This window comes from Piliocolobus tephrosceles, chromosome 19, assembly GCF_002776525.5.
Source record: "Piliocolobus tephrosceles isolate RC106 chromosome 19, ASM277652v3, whole genome shotgun sequence".
Lineage (NCBI taxonomy): Eukaryota > Metazoa > Chordata > Mammalia > Primates > Cercopithecidae > Piliocolobus > Piliocolobus tephrosceles.
In genome coordinates, this window is record NC_045452.1 from 53,705,095 (window position 1) to 53,722,531 (window position 17,437).

The 17,437-nt window shown below is 42.0% G+C and overlaps 1 protein-coding gene across 3 annotated transcripts in view; it reads right to left on the reverse strand.

The window, feature by feature from the left end:
• The window catches only part of JAM2 (junctional adhesion molecule 2), a 77,301-nt gene extending 66,284 nt beyond the window's left edge, over positions 1-11,017 (reverse strand). For 2 of the 3 annotated variants that reach the window (XM_023189900.2, XM_023189894.2), the window contains exon 1: positions 10,391-11,017. In XM_023189900.2, the coding sequence (XP_023045668.1) occupies positions 10,391-10,457 (67 nt within the window). In that variant the 5' untranslated portion in view covers positions 10,458-11,017. The remainder of the gene's footprint in view (positions 1-10,390) is intronic. The other variant, XM_023189907.1, reaches the window with a different exon arrangement.
• Positions 11,018-17,437: the final 6,420 nt, after the last annotated feature.

The following is a 17,437-nucleotide window of genomic DNA, read 5'->3' on the forward strand; positions in this document are numbered from 1 at the left end:
AAAAAAAAAAAAAAAAAAAAAAAGTGAGGCCATCACTTGTGTTTTGTCTCTTTTGCACATACTCGCTTGCTGCTCCTGCGGGTGCTCCCACAGGTGATGCCATTCACTCTGCTCCGATGTAGCATGAGGCCCTTGCCAGAGGTGGCTGCCCAGTGTTGAACTTCCCAGGCTTCAGAACCGTGAGCCAAGTAAACTTTTGTTTATAAATTACCAAGTCTCAGGTGTTCTGTTACAGCAACAGAAATAGACTAAAACAGTCTCTATTGTCTCATCTCTCTTAATAAACTTTTGCTCATTATGGGATATAGATTGCTATTATATCAATTGAGTAACAAAGAGATTGGGCCATGAGGGGAAAGTTTGGAGATACCCTGCTTGAGAGTAGAACTTTTACAACTAACATGCTGATACGGTTTGGGTGTGCCCCCACCCAAATCTCATCTTGAATTATAGTTCCAATAATCCCCACATGTTGTGGGAGAGACCTGGTGGGAGGCAATTGAATCATGGGGGTGGTTACCTCCATGCTTTTCTCATGATAGTGAGTGAATTCTCATGAGATGTGATGATTTTATAAAGGGCTTTTCCCTCTTTTGCTCAGCACTTCTCCTTCCCGCCATGATGTGAAGAAGGATGTGTTTGCTTCCCACTTCTGCCATGATTGTAGGTTTCCTGAGGCCTCCCCAGCCATGTGGAACTGTGAGTCAATTAAACCTCTTTCCTTTGTAAATGACCCAGTCTGGGGTAGTCCTTTATAGCAGCGTGAGAACAGACTAATACATGTGCTTTGTTCTGTTCTAGATTAAGCAACTTTTGAGGAGTGTATTGTTTGACTCATCTGAGTTTTTAATCAATGCTTACTAATTCAAGAGGAACTTATGTGCTTTTAGGATATAAGGAGGCATCAGGAAATCTGGAAAATTTCTTAACATCCTGCAAGGCAGACCAGTCTCTAAATTTCCTTGTATCTCTAGGGAGGCCACTATTAAAAAGAGGAGGAGAGAGTTTTAGGAGCAGAAATATTATGCATTCATTTGGGACTATTAATTTTACATATGTCTTGAGGTTTTTATTACTAAAAAGTTATATAATTTTATGAAGCTACAAAACAAATAAGCATTAAATTCCAGCTTATGTAATTCTATTTAATCAAGTATTAAATGTGCCAGGCAGTACTCTAGGTACTAAGGACCCAAAGATGTGTTGTCTCTGCCCCCAACAAGCTCACAATACAGAGATATACATGGAAAAATTATAAAAGTACAACTTAGTAAGTGCCATAAGAGAATCAAGAATATACCCTAAACACCAGAGTATAATATACAGTAGACATCAACTTGAGGAATTGGTGAGTTGGAAAGAATTAGGAGAAGGCACAAGGAATTTTGGAGTTAGACTTTCAGGGAGAAATTGCTTTTGGCCACATGAGGAACAATAGCAACAACAACACAGACGAATGAAGGTTGGGAAGAAGTACTGTATCTAGATAAAATGGCATAGATGTTCACTTGTTTACACACACACACACAGCACAAAAGAACCTGACTTGTTCTGGATCCAAAAGCACTATATGGACCGTACAATAATCTCATGTCTCCAATATGCTTAGGTACAATTTTAATGTTTTATGACATAGATGGCTGCATGTTTCGGTTATTGGACAAATGGATTCTTGAGTTTTTGTTTATTCCATTGTATCAGTTCTACTTCTGATCAAAATCTATTCCTATTTGAAAATGCATCTAGTGAATTGTTTTTTTTTTTTTTTTGGTGACAGAATCTTGCTGTTGCCCAGGCTGGAGTGCAACGGCACAATCTTGGCTCATTGCAATCTCTGCCTCCCACGTTCAAGTGATTCTCACCCATCAGCCTCCCTAGTAGCTGGGACTACAGGTGCACGCCACCACACCCAGCTAATTTTTGTACTTTTAGTAGAGACAGGGTTTTACCATGTTGGCTAGGCTGGTTTCAAACTCCTGACCTCAGGCCTCCCAAAGTGCTGGGATTACAGGCGTGAGCCATGGTGCCCAGCTCTCTAGTGCATTTTTAAAAAACATAAACACCATTCTGTCTTTTCAAATTTAGCACTTGCCCAGAAGTTTCACATGTTCCCTTTTTATTTGTGGTCATTATTTCTTCTTTGGTCTCCTTTAAAAATAGCACCCATTTGCACTTGTCTGCGAATCTTAGCTGGTGCTAGTGTCTCTGTCCTCTGTGGGTTTACCCATGTTCTCCTCTGGACTTTTTAATTGGATCTTGGTTGGAATTTTTCCCTTTCCATATTTGGTTACTGGTTTGGAAGTTTATTTCCCTCTGTTTTACTAATCACTTTGTTTCATTATTTTTGGTGGTTCTAGTTAGAAAATAGCTCCCACTGCATTTTGACACAACAACTTTAAAGGCTTCTATAAGATGTTATCTTGAGTCCTGCTTGTAGACTGAACTTTAGGTTGTAGCTTAATTACTAACATAAATAACTTTTTGGAGCAAAGTGCACAACACTATATATAATATGATTTGATTTTCTGGAAGGTATACAGCAGTAAGCATAATAAATTGTGATCTTTATTTCTAAAGAAATTATAAGAGTATGCTTATATATACTGGAACTATTTATTTTCTAATTTCTTGAAACCATATGCAGGAAATGTAAGGATGGGCTATCTGAGAGGCATAGGAGTTAGGAAGGCTGGAAAGGAGACTTATTTCTTGTTTTATAAACTTGCTGCTCTGTTTGAATTTACCCTAAGCATATATTATTTTTAGTTAGACATATAAGAAAATGTTTTTAACAATTAATTCAATTTTATCTTTGGTTTTGTCCATAGTATGTATTTAGCAAGTTTCACAACGTGAAGAAAGGGAAGAGTAAAAACAGCGGGTGACTGCATTGACAAAATGAAAGGAAGCAAATTGGACAAACCTAGCATAAAGAAGACAGACCAGGTTATGCATTTTTACTCCTTACAAATATAAAGACAAGCCCGTCCTAAATTATCCCAGTAGAAAATTTCGACAACTACAACAAAACAGAAAACCCAACAAAACAAATAAAAATTTGATGCTGATGACATGCGATAAAGAAAAGCAGAGCTCTCCAGTAAAAAACAAAATTCCTGTCTGTTAAGTTTACAAGGATTCTTCTTTAGGACTTTCTGAGCCAAGACAATGGACAGCTAAGAGGGCAGCTCTTGAAATACTTTCACAGGATTTGCTTCTCTGCTCATAAAATGTAGGAACAATTCAAACTGGAGAGCATTTCCTACCCATTCACTGGCCTGAAGATTCATAGAGTAGGGTTTTGTGTTCCTCTCAGCAGGCATTTATTTGAGCACACAGCCATCCATCCTCTCTCTCTCTCCTTCTCTCTCTCTCTCTCTTTCCCCCCACACCCCATGCATGCATACACTCATACCCTTTGGAACATAGAAGGCCACTCTTCTGAACATCAAATCAAGTAAAATGACCATTCTAAGGATGGCAACTCAGGGAAACTCTGGAAACACTGGAAACAAATACTGAAAATAAACTTACGTGTGGGAAAGAGAATAACATTGAAAGAAGGTATATATAATAACCAAAAGAGCTACTGTTTCATGTTTATAGGTTGGGAACTGAACAGAAAGTTGAAAATGCAGCATATATGATTTTAAAAAATTTCCTTAAAAACCAAAGAGCCATTTTTTTTTAAAATTCCTGATCAGATTTAATTAACTACATTTCAAATGCAGTCATGCACCACATAATGACATTTTGGTCAACAATGAACCATATCAGTGGTCCCACAGATTATAATGGAGCTGAAAAATTCTTATTATCTAGTGATACTATAACGCCTGTACTGCTGTAACACAAGAACTTTATTGTTTTATAAATTTAGTGTAGCCTTAGTGTACAGTGTTGATAAAGCCTACAGTAGTATACAGTAACATCCCAGGCCTTCACATTCACTCACCACTCACTCACTGACTCGCTCAGAGCAACTTCCAGTCCTGCAAGCTCCATTCATGGTACGTGCCTATACAGGTGTACCATTTATCTTTTATGCTGTTTTCACTGTACCTTTTCCATGTTTAGATATGTTTAGGTACACAAATACTTACAACTGTTTATAGTTGCCTACAGTATCCAGTATAGTAACATGCTGTATAGGTTTGTAGCTTAGGAGCAACAGGCTACACCATATAGCCTTGGTGTGCAGCAGGCTCTACCATAGAGTGTAAGTACACTCTATGATGTTCACACAATAACAAAATCACCTAACGACACATTTCTCAGAACATATCACATCACTAGGTGACAGCTGTAAAAAGCAATCGTCAGTGGTTATATGTGTATGTGTAATTATGTGAGTATATTTACCGATAAACTATATAAAATAAGTACTTACATAAGCAATTGCCTGGACTACTCCAATAACTTCTAACTGGTTTCCCCAGTTTGACTCCCCCCACCCCAATCCTTCCATTCACCATACTCCATCCAATGCATTCTCTTTAAAATGCAAATCAAACTGATACTCAATGTCAAAAGGCTTCAATGGCTTCTTCAGTTTACTAAATGTGCTATACATGTAATTCTTCCTAAATCTCTATGAGGTAGGCACTCTTACTGGGATTATCACCAACACTGATGAGTAAACTGACATATATACAGGTGTTAACCTGTATAAGATCACACAGCTGGTAAGAGCACAGAGTGCAGCATTGGAGTGCATGTTCTTTACCACCATACTATGCAATTTGAAAAACAACTCATAAAAAATACAGCTTTAGGCCGGGTGCGGTGGCTCATGCCTGTAAACCCAGAATTTGGGAGGCTGAGGCAGGAAGATCATCTGAGGTCAGGAGATCAAGACCAGCCTGGCCAACATGGCGAAACCCAGTTTCTACTAAAAATACAAAAGTTAGCTGGGTGTGGTGGTGGGCGCCTGTAATCCCAGCTACTCAGGATGCTGAGGCTGGATAATTGCTTGAATCTGGCAGGTGGAGGTTGTGGTGAGCTAAGATTGCGCCTCTGCACTCCAGCCTGGGTGACAGAGCGAGATTCCATCTCAAATAAAACAAACAAACAAACAAACTAACCTAAAAAACCAACCAGGTTTATATCACTAGAGCTATACTTTAAAAGTTATGGTGACTTCACGGAATCTAGAATATTCTTGGCTACAACACTGAAAACACTGTTTTGGCTGCTGTGAGAGACAGAGTAATAGCCCCACAAAGATGTCCACATCCTACTCCCCAAAACTATAAATATCTTACTTTACATGGTAAATAGGAATTGAAGTTGTAGATGGATGAAAGTTGCTAACCAGCTGACTTTGAAATGGGTAAATTATCCAGAGTTACTCAGGTGAGCCCAAGGTCAGGTGAGACAAGGGTCCTGATGAGTGGAAGAAGGAAGCAGAAGACAGAGAACTAGAGAGATGGCAGCCTGGCATCACATGCTTAGAAGCTGGTGGGACAGGGCTGTGAGTGGGGAGTCTCCAGAAGCTGGAAAAGCCATAGAAACAGATTCTGCTCTAGAACCTCCAGGAGGAATGCTCTACGCTGATACCTTGATTTTGTTTTATTTTATTTATGTATTTATTTATTTTTTGAGATGGAGTCTTGCATTGTTGCCCAGGCTAGAGTGCAGTGGTGTGATCTTGGCTCACTGCAAGCTCCGCCTCCTGGGTTCACACCATTCTCCTGCCTCAGCCTCCTGAATAGATGGGACTACAGGTGCCCGCCACCATGCCCAGCTAATTTTTTGTACTTTTAGTAGAGACGGGGTTTCACCGTGTTAGCCAGGATGGTCTCAATCTCCTGACCTTCTGGTCCACCTGCCTTGGCCTCCCAAAGTGCTGAGATTACAGTCGTGAGCCACCACACCCAGCCAATACCTTGATTTTAGCCCAGTGAGACCTGTTTCAGATTTCTGACCTCTAGAACTTTAAGACAATACATTTGTATTGTTTTGTTTGTGGTCATATGTTTCACAGCAATAGAAAAGTAATACGGTTGGATTATTTTTTTCTGAGTTCTAGTCTTGTTAACACTAATACCATCCAAGAAAACAGCCCCTGGTTTTAAGTTTTCTTTTGCTGCTTTTGCCAAAGGAAGCACCTGACCCATGTTCTGATTCCCCTTTTCCATCCTCACTATCATCTTCCTCAAAACATCAGTCTAGCTAGAGGGGTATACTGGAGTATTGACTCAGCAGTGTTATTACTATATTGCATGGAATGAAAAAATATTATTTTAAGTAATGGCCTTTATAGCTTTCTGGTGGTCTGACTTCAATAAAGCTAGCAGCTCTTACCTCTGTATTCTAATACATCTTCTCTATGGAGAAGGCCCACAGGAAGATACCAATGCAATGGAAACCATGGGTGGTGAACATCCGTGAGCTCCCGTGGGCTCCTCTCATTAAACTGCGCATGTGGGAGGATAAATGAGTGTTCTCGGTTGTAGCGAAGTCACGGTGCTCAGGCTGCAGGTTTTGTTTTTGACTCCATTCTTTTTAATATAATTTCTTTCATAGTCTTGAAATGGTTGTTAAATCCACCTACAAGCCCATCTTAACGTTTCTGTTCATCAGATAATTGAGACTATGCCAGCATGGAACCACTTCTCTCCAGCAAATTGATTATGACAGTTGCTTCTTAACAATAGATACAGAGGGCAGAATTTTCCTAGTACCAGTTCCCTGGAGTGCTGTTTTGGGTCAGTTCTGGCAAAAAGGCAGAACCTTGTGATTTTACAAAAGATTCAGACCTCTCTCTCCTACCACAATCTTTATCAGTTGATGAGAGATTAGACTCAGGCTAAGCGCCTGGATCAGGTTCCAGTCCAGATCTGAGGACCAGCTGCTACTGGCTAGGTAGATCATTCACAATCAGTTCCTTGCCTCTGAGAGACCCCAAAAGGCATGACAACACCCCATCAAACACGGAATACTCATTCCTATTATTTTTTGATATATCAGCTTAAATGATGCCTCAGAGAAATCTGACACCCTACCTACTTAACATGAAGTTAGAGCTTCGTGATTTATATTGCAATCAGTCCAATCTATACACTTCTTTTACCTAGCCTACCTCATCCCCATTCCATCTGCTATGGTTTATGTCCCCCCACATTCATATGTTGAAATCTAATCATCAATGTGATGGTATTAGGAGTTGAAGGCTTTGGACTGTGATCTGGTCACGAGAACAAGTGCCCTTACAAAGAGACGTCAGAGCTGCCTTGCCTTTTCCACCATGGGAGGTCACCCTGAGAAGGCTCCATCTATGAACCAGAAAGTGGGCACTTGCCTGACACTGAATTTGCTGGTATCTTGAATGTGAACTCGTCAGCCTCCAGAGTTGTGAGAAATAAATGTTGTTTATAAGCTACTCAGTTTATGGTATTTTGTTACAGCAGCCTGAATGGACTAAGACACCACAGAATCAACAGGCATATATTTATACCTACTATTAACCAGGAACTTCACTCAGCACTGGACATATAGTGGTGAGCAAACATCAAGCAATTCTTTTCCTAATGGAGTGGGAAAGAAAAATGTAATTCAACTAAACACACACAAATGTCCATATATCAACAGGGATACTGACATCATCATTTAAATAACAAGAACAGCAACAAAAAAGCAATCCTTCAGACTACTAAGAAAGATATAAAGAATGCTGATAAACAGCAGGAAAAAAAGGAAAGAAGGGAGTAAGCATGATATTGTATATGAGAGGAGTGACCAAAAGAGTGGCACAGTTGCATCTGGGAAGAATATTAAGAAGATGAATCTGTAACAACAGCATTAGAAATCCACTAAGTCTTTAATAAATAAAATAGTATTGAATTATAACCCAAAGTATAAAACAAATATGTATCAACCCATATTGATAGAAAAACACATGATTAAATAAATAAATGAAGGGAAGGGAGAGACACATCTCCCATGCAGAAGAGCTCCAAATAATTTATGAAGATACTCTGCCTGCAAGGGGATGGAGCATAACTCTCCTTTCTGAAGAAGTGTGGGTTGCATGTAGTGACTGTCTTCCAAAAAATCTACTATGGAAATGAAGATAAAAGGGTAGGTAATCTGTGGAGAAAACTGGTATGCACTACATTATGAGTAGGATTACAGGTGATCAAGGTTCACATCAACAGCAGTAAGTCATGTGTACAGTATGTTCCCTGGAGATAATGTGATGAAAATGTCCCTTTACCTAGGTCCCTTACCACTTTCTGATCTTCCTCCAAAAACCCTATAACCCCAGACTAGCTATGAGAAAAACGTCAGAGAAACACCAATTGACAGTCATTGTACCAGATACTTGACCAGTACTTCTCAAACCCATTATAGTAAGAGAAAACAAGGGAAGCCTGAGAAACTGTTACAACCAAGAAGAACCTAAGGAATCATGACAACTAAATGTAATATGGTAGCCTGAATGGCATCCTGGAATAGAAAAGGCATTAGGTAAGAATGAAGGAAATTTGAATAAAGTGTACCATACTCATGTAAGATATTAACAATACGGGAAACTGGCTGTGGAGTATATAAGAACTCTCTATACTAGTTTTGGAATTTTTATCTAAATCCAAACTGTTCTAAAATTGTTTTAAACATAAAAAAAACCCACACACAAATAAAACACTCTTGCAATGCCAGATCTTTTGGTGTCTCAGGAACAATATAGGGAAGTCCCCACAACACTTCCAAATTTATCCCCTGTAGGAATCAAGTTTAGCAGAGCCAATGTGTTATATTACCTTAAAGCTTGAAGAGGTCACTCAGCCCCATTCATCTATGCTTTTGCTTGCCTCTTGGTTGTTTCTCCATTACGATTTCAAACTTGGGGTGTATTGTTTCTATGTTGGTGAGTCAGTAGGAATAGCAGAGCAGAAACGATTTTCTGTTTTTAATTAGTGACAATTCTACACTAACAGGCACACTGTTTTCTATTTGAAATTTAGGATTTCAGCAGAATACATAACTTTCTCAGTTGTTCTGTTAGAATTTGTCCAGCCTACCTCTCTGTTGCATTTTAGCATGAGTGCATTTTTTTCTTCTGTGTGTTCTGTATAATACCAACTGATATTTCAAAATTGCACAAGGGTTTCATTGTGAAACTTTGGCTTTCTGATTTGACTTTATATAATATTGGTCAGCACATGTCCCTTTCCTGAGACAATGTGCACCTTCCTCCTCCACAAAGGGACGTGGCTCACATCACTTGAGCTGTGCGATGATCATTTGGGCAGCAAGGGCGTGAGAAAATATCATTGTATTGTGGTATTAGACACTCATCCCGCAGGTTGAGTATTATAAGTATTACTTTACCGGAACAAGAATAGCAACAGTAACTCATTTTACAAAAGAAAGACAGAAAGAAAGAAAGAAAGGCAGAAAGAAAGAAAGAGAGAGAGAGAAAGAAAGAAAGAAAGAAAGAAAGAAAGAAAGAAAGAAAGAGAGAGAGAAAAGAGAGAAAGAAAGGAAGGAAGGAAGGGAAAAAAGCCAAACAAAAAAGGTAGGAGAAAAAAGAAAAAGCGAAAGTCGAACTGCATTGCTTAAGGTCTATTGTAATTTCCTCCATTTTCCTAAAAAGTTAACGCGAAGAAAAAAAAATAACGGCAACGTTCCCAGGATTTTAAATCTCATGAGCCCAGAATCCGTGAAAATCCTGTTTAAAATCATCCGGTGAAATTGGCTTTGGGACGTCTCCCCAGCTACTGGATCATGTGGCTTCTGAATCTTTCTAACAATCGTCCCGTTGGATGTCCCCTGAGGACACAGCAGCTGGCTAGAGTCCCCAGACCAGAGACTTCTCTAACTGAATGTAGATGTGCAGGTGGAGAGGATAAAAGTAATTCTGGCTCAGCAGCCACGAATTCCCCCCATCTCCGCCCCACAAGTGCTTTGCATATCGCCGGCTCAGCCGGGACGCTACAGAGCCTAGACCACGCGGACGCTGCCCCCTCCCCGGGTACTCAAAGTGTGGCCGGCGCCCGCCTCCCAGTGATGCCATCTTTCTTGGGATCTTAGCATCTTACCAGTGGGTAGTGAGTTTTGCATTCGAATCACGTCCCTCTGTCTGAAAACTTACCCCAACTTTACAAACAGATGAGAACCTGCTAGTGGGAAACCTTATTTTTCTGTATATAGAACTGACAAAATCAGACGCAATTTACAAGAAACCCACGACCTCGCGCTCCTTTGCTCCCAGCGTCCGCCCGCGGGCACCCTGGGTTTCCCGCTCGCCGGGGCGCAAGGTCAGACACCCCGCGGCGACCTCGGCCCAGAGCCGCCGACACCGTCCGCGAGCGCCCCGGGGGGGGCTGGAGGGTGGGGGCAGGCTGGTCCAGGCAGGAAGGGTAGAGGAACCCGAGCAACTTACAGCCCAGGGCGACCACCAGGTAGCGCAGCAGCAGCAGGAGGAGGCGGTGGCGGCTCCTCCTCGCCATCTTCCCGGGGTGGTAGCCGGCTGCTCCGAGGAGGTCGAGGGTCCCGGCGGCAGGAGCGCAGGAGGCCGGGGGCCCTTGAACTTCTGGGGCGGGAGAGGAGCAGAGTCGGGAGGGGAGGAAGAGGAGGGACGGTTCTAGATGGGATGTCAATTTCCCCCTCCCCGGGGCGCCTTCTCAGCTGGCTGCCAAGAGGCGGGTCCTCCAGCCCAGGGATGGGGGTCTGTTCTTTTTTTCGGGGGTGAGGGTGGGGGCTAGAGGGCGTGAAAACCAGGCAAGGCGTCCGCCAGGTCCTAGCAAGGGGGCAGCAGAAGGAGAGCAGCGCCCGGGAAAGCCCCGGCGGGTCGTCCCTCCGCCCCCACGCCTCCGGGATTGATCGGCTTTGTGTCTGGTCCGCGCGGGGCTGCCAGCTGTCCCCAGGGCGAGGAGCCGGGGGCGGGAGGCGTGGGCAGGCTGGGGGTGGGGGGATTGGGTGTCTCGGGGACGGGGATGTATGCGGGTGGGGAAACGCCTCCTGTTTTGCCCCAACTCCTTTCTTCCCCTCCTTGGCTCAAAACTTCTTTTTGGCTTTTCAGCCTAGGGGTGGAGATATTTGGAAAATTTCTGCCCAACGGGCGAAGCTGAGGGGGTGGCGCTCTGAGGAGATGGGGTTCGCGGGCTCCGCCTCGGACTGGAGGAAAAAAAAAAAAAGCAATCAAGCCTTGTGCTGGAAGTCAGGTCTCAGATTTTAGCACAGCCTTGTTCTCTTCTCAGTTTAAGCTTTTTGCTCCTTGGAGATTTGAGGTGCATTCGTTTCGTGTTCTTTGCTTTTTTTTTTTTTTTTTTCAGTGTCAGAGTTGGAAGTTCATCTAATGGTGTGAAATATTTATCATGTTTCTTTCAAGTTACATAACTGCTGCTTGTGGAGTTTTCCACGTGTTAAAACTCTACAGCTGCCCTTTGTCAGGTTTATTTTTGGTCTACTGTGCTTTTAAAAGGGAAACCCATTATGAATGCTCTGTTGCGTGCTTTAAAATTGTGCCGCGCTTATATTGGACGCAAGTACACTAGCAATTTTAATATTTGTTCCTAGGGACCAAAAATGTCTGGTGTATTCAAGAGTATTGGTAGGTCTGGAAAAAGGCCATTCCCAGGAGAAGAAATTAGTATACATCAGTTTTTTTTGTTTTTATTTTTGTTTTTGTTTTTTTTTTGGTTTTTTTTTAAAGGTTGAATAATGGATGAAGTTCTGTATAGAAGATAGTTGATTTAGTGGTGTATATATAAAGAATTCAGCTAGCTCAGTGGACAAAGGCGACCAGAGTTTAGCTGTGCGGAACTGTGAGGAATGAGGCATCCTTGCTGTTGCCATGGTGACGGTGATGAAAACTTACTACCCAGGGAGGGGGTGGGAGGAGAGGACCCAGGGGGCCCAGAAAGGAAAGTCAAAATGGCAAAATGTTAAAACTCGTACTCCAGTCAAGCAAGGAGAAGGGGCACAGATTTAACAACAGCTTATGCCAGTTTTTCTGGGCAGTAATGAGAAAGATTTGATGCTTAAAAAGAAAAGTTGTTGGCATCTTCTTTTTGCTAATTCTTGCTACAACTGTATGTCTCTTTTACTCCCCCCTAAAAATATACACAAAAATGTCATGCTTAAAAAAGTTCTATGCAATCCTATGTGAGTAACTAAGTTATTTATTTGCCGCCCAGCCAAGGCATTTGTCAAATGGCAACAATGTGCTGGATGCTGAAGGACATCCATGAACAAGACCGAGGCTTTCTTGCTAACAAGCTCACAGTCTTGAGGGGAGAGAGAGTCTTATCTGGAAAGATGCCTGATACCACATGATAAATGTTATAGGAGGACAGAAAATAATAACAGCTATTTTTATTGCATGCTTTCTCAGTGATGGAGTCTGAATAATGCAACATCTAATCCTCCAACAACTCCGTAAAAGAGGAAATGTTATTCCCACTTTGCAGATGAGAAAACTGGGCTGAGAGATACTAAATGGCTTGTCCAAGGTCCATAAGGGGATGTTCCTTTTGTTGGGAGTGGGGGCAGGGCTTTCTTTACTAAACCTTGAAAAATGGGTCAAATTCTGAAAGGAAGGACATAAAAGAAAGGCATTCTACATAGAGGAAACAGCAGGATCAAGAGCTGGGAGACAGAAAAATTATGACTTATTTAGAAAAAGCAAAGTTCTACAGTACTAAAGTGTATGTGGGATCGGGATAGTGAGGTAGGTGGTGGTGGTAGAAACTGAAGAGGAGGTTAGAGTATGAAGATCATTCATGCTACTCTCTAGACAGCTAATGAGTTTTTTTAAAGCAATGAGATAAGAAAAGACTCATCTTTTAGAACTGTGGTGTCCAATATGGTAGCCTCTAGATCCAAGTGGCTATATACACTTTTTGTTTTGTTTTGTTTTTAATTTGAGACAGAGTCTCACTTTGTCACACAGGCTGGAGTGCAATGGCGCAATCTCGGCTCACTGCAACCTCCACCTCCCAGGTTCAAGTGATTCTCCTGCCTCAGCCTCCAGAATAGCTGGGACTACAGACATGTGCCACCATGCAGGCTAATTTTTGTATTTTTACTAGAGATGGGGTTTCGCCACGTTGGCCAGGCTGGTTTTGAACTCCTGACCTCAGGTCATCTGTCCACCTCAGCCTCCCAAAGTGCTGGGATTATTGGTGTGAGCCACCACATCTGGCTGCCTATATACATTTGAGTTCAATAATATTTAAAATGCAGTTCTCCACTGACACTGATCACATATGAAGTTCTCAATAGTCACATGAGGGAAGGGGCTACCATATTGGACAATGCATTTCCATCACTGCAGGAAGTTCTACAAGAGAGTGCTGCCCTAGAATGATGATTCATATTGAAATGTGCAGGATGGATTAGAGATAAAAGAATCAGGGTGTTAGACAAGTCTAAACTATTACAATATCCTGAGAAAGAGATGAAGTTGCGAAGTAAATGATCACTGTGTGATAAATAAAAAACCAGGTGGATTCAGATGATATTTCACAAACATGGTCAGCAGGATTATATTATCAGCTAGATGTAGGGGTGAGAAAGGAGAGAAGATGTAGGTATCAGATTTCTAGCGTGGGAGGCTGTATGTGGGGGTTATAAATGGTGTCATTAAAGGAATAAAACATAGAGGGCATACATAATTCCTGCAGGTTTGGGATGAGTTGAGGGAGGGAAATATAGCTGCGGTCACCAGTAAACTGTTAGAATGAGTGGTCTAGAGCTCAGGAAACCCTCAGAATTGACCAAAGAAATAAATGTAAATATTAGCAGCATCTTCTAGAACAGTGATCACTGGACTATCTTCTCCCCAGAATCTTCTGGAGCTCCTTCATTATGATTCTTTCCTTAAAATTATGTTAAAACTCTGAGTTTCAGAAGTTTTAATCTCAGCGGCCCAGGAAGCTGTATTACTAACAAGTACTTGATTGATTCTGATGCAGCTAATCTATGAACTATTGTTTGAGGACCTCTCTGGAAGGCAGGAGCAGTGAAGGGGATCAATCAGACAAAAAAGTTAATGTTTATGGATAAATCTAAGGAAACAACTGCAATAAGAGGTAGGAAGAGAAAGAACCCAGAGAAATAGCACAAGAAAGAGCAGTCAAAAAGTACGAAAGGAACTGGGAGAGAATCAGGAGCTAAAGGTGGAGGCGTTTGTACAGTCAAATGCTAAAAAGAGGGTTGAGAATTGTCTCTTGTATTTAGTGTTCCTGAGGATATTGCCTACATGGATAATGGAGAAAGCAAGCCTCCAAAAAACATGTAGAAAAAATTTGCAGACTTGTGTTTTATACTTAGTAAAGCAACTAATGCATAAGATATATTCAAATTATTTTAATTTTTTAAAAATTATTATGGGTACATAATAGTTTTATATATTTGTGGGGTACAGGTGATGATTTGATACAAGCCTACAGTGTATAATGATGCAAGCAGGGTAATTGGAATATCCATCTCCTCAAGCATTTATCATTTCTTTGTGTTAGGAATGTAACCGCCCAATGGGTTCACCTTGCCTGATGCCCAGATAGAGCTGATTTTTCAAGACAGGGGAATTGTAATGGAGAAAGAGTCATTCACGCAGAGCTGGCTGTGCGGAAGATGGAGTTTTATTATTACTTATATCAGTCTCTCCGTATTCAGGGATTACAGTGTTTAAGGATAATTTTTGGTAGGTGGGGGAAAGACTAGTGAGTCAAGAGTGCTGATTGGTTGGGTTGGAGATGAAATCATAGGAAGTTGAAACTGTCCTCTTGTGCTGAGTCAGTTCCGGGGTGAGGGTCATAAGATCAGATAAGCCAGTTTCTCCATCTGGGTGGCGCCAGTTGATCTATCAAGTGCAGGGTCTGCGAAATATCTCAAGCATTGATTTTAGGAACAGTTTATGGAGGGTAAGAATCTTATAGCCTCCGCCTGCGTGACTCTTAAACCAGAATTTCTAATCTTGTGGCTAATTCGTTAGTCCTACAAAGCCAGTCTAGTCCCCAGGCAAGAAGGGGGTTTATTTTGGGAAAAGGTTGTGACCATCTTTGTGTCAAACTATAAACAACTAAGTTCCTCCCAAAGTTAGTTCAGCCTACGCCCAGGAATAAACAAGGACAGCTTGGAGGTTCGAAGATGGAGTTGGTTAGGTTAGGTCTCTTTCACTGTCTCAGTTATAATTTTGCAATGGTGGTTTCAGGAACATTCCAAGAAAAAAACTATTCGTGACCCTTATTAAAGATGGTAAGGCAGACTTTATTCAAAGGGGGAGGCCATGGAGATAGGTATGGGAACCATTGCAGCAGTAGGGGAGAAAAATTGGACTCAATTCCAGCAACAAGGACAAGTGGACTTGTAACTCAGCAGCAGGGTTTGCGGGTGTGGGTGTCAGTGGATGAAAAAGTACTAAGAAGAAACATCAAGGATGAGGGGTTTCTAGCTAAACTGACTTGATAGGGTTCTTGCTGAAGGCAGGCCAGGGGGACTAGATATCAAAGGTCAGATACCAAGGGTGGGGAATTTTCGATCAACTGACTTAGCGGGATTCTTGCTCAAACTGGATTCTACAAAGACAGAGAGGGAAGCCTAAGGTTGGGTTTAGTCAAGAAGAGGACTCAGAGGGCCCTGACTAAAGTTTTGGTCAAAGGAGAGGGTGTTTTTTAACATAAAAACATAATACTTTGGGAGGCCGAGGTGGGCGGATCACAAGGTCAGGAGATCGAGACCATTGTGGCTAACACGGTGAAACCCCATTCTCTACTAAAAATACAGAAAATTAGCCAGGCGTGGTGGTGGACACCTGTAGCCCCAGCTACTCAGGAGGCTGAGGCAGGAGAATGGCGTGAACCCGGGAGGCAGAGCTTGCAGTGAGCAGAGATCACGCCACTGCACTCCAGCCTGGGCGACAGAGCGACACTCCGTCTCAAAATAATAATAATAATAATAATACTAGTAATAATAACAATAATAAATTCCTAACTTAAAAAACATCAGCAACAGGATGGTGAAAGAAATGGCGGTAGTTAATACTGCTTCATTAACGAGTGTTTGGGAGCTGGTTTCATTGTGGTTCTGCTTGTAGGAATCACTGCACCAGGGAGCATGGGGCAACTTGTTGGGAGGAACGGGGAGGAAATACCATCAGAGTCCCTCTAAATTCTGTTCTCTTCTCCATGTTCATACTACCTGCCCCCACCTGTCACAATCACTTTCACTCTGACTCTATAAGCAGTTTTGTCAGGTAAATGTAACTGAGGACTTGGTGTTTTGGGACAGCTTACCATTTGGAATTCTTTCCACCCATACTAATTCTGAATTCAAAGTAACGTTGAGGAGGTGTCAAGGCACATTTCCTAAAACAAGCAATGAAGGAAAGGGCTGGGTTTAAATGGAGTGACTTCTCACATCTCAGATTTGGTATTTCTGTGTTGGATGGTTTATTTTTCCCCATTGGTGCGGAGAAGGTGCTGGAAAGTGTGCCCACACTCTGAAATTTAGAGAAAAAAAAATCTATTTCCAGAACCACATGCATCCCCAAGTGTCTCTCATATAAGTTTAACCTCTTACGGATAGAATGTAAGGTCTTTAACAGGTTCCCGATTACCTAACTTATTTTATCCCTCACCATTATCTCCTCAGATCACTTTTTTTTGTTTGTTTCTTTTTGAGACAGGGTCCCACTCTGTCACCCAGGCTGGAGTGCAGTGGCACAATCTCAGCTCACTGCAACCTTCGCCTCCCAGGTTCTCCTGCCTCAGCCTCCCGAGTAGCTGAGATTACAGGTGCCTCCACAGCACCCAGATAATTTTTAGTAGAGACAGGGTTTCACCATGTTGGTCAGGCTGGTTTCGAACTCCTGACCTTGAGTGATCCACCTGCCTTGGCCTCCCAAAGTGCTGAGATTACAGGTGTGAGCAACCGTGCCTGGCCCAGATCACTTTTAGAAATAAGCCTGACTTCAACATTCTGTCCTGATGAGCCCCAAAGCGCACTCATGCTGTGCCCCTCCCACCCTCTTTTCTAGCCAAATAAACCTATTCAGGGAAGCCCATGGTGTCTCCAGCATGCAGCTGACCTTACTCTCCCAAAGTGACACCTTCCTTCAGGTACTTTATAACAATACAGTACTCAAAACGTACCTTCAAGAAAAATTAACAACTCATCAGCCTCACCTGGTTTTAATTACTATAAGCAGGAACATTCTCTTTCACGTTGTCTGCTTCTAAATTACTTTACATCACTAGGTTAGTTTTGCCTGCCAATTAAAATCAGTAAAAGAAGCACTTATTAGTGCTTCCAGAGTCTCGCTCTGTTGCCCAGGCTGGAGTGCAGTGGCACGATCTCGGCTCACTGCAACCTCCACCTCACAGGTTCAAGTGATTTTCCTGTCTCAGCCTCTAGAGTAGCTGGGATTACAGGCGTGCGCTACCACACTTCACTAATTTTTGTATTTTTAGTAGAGATGGGTTTT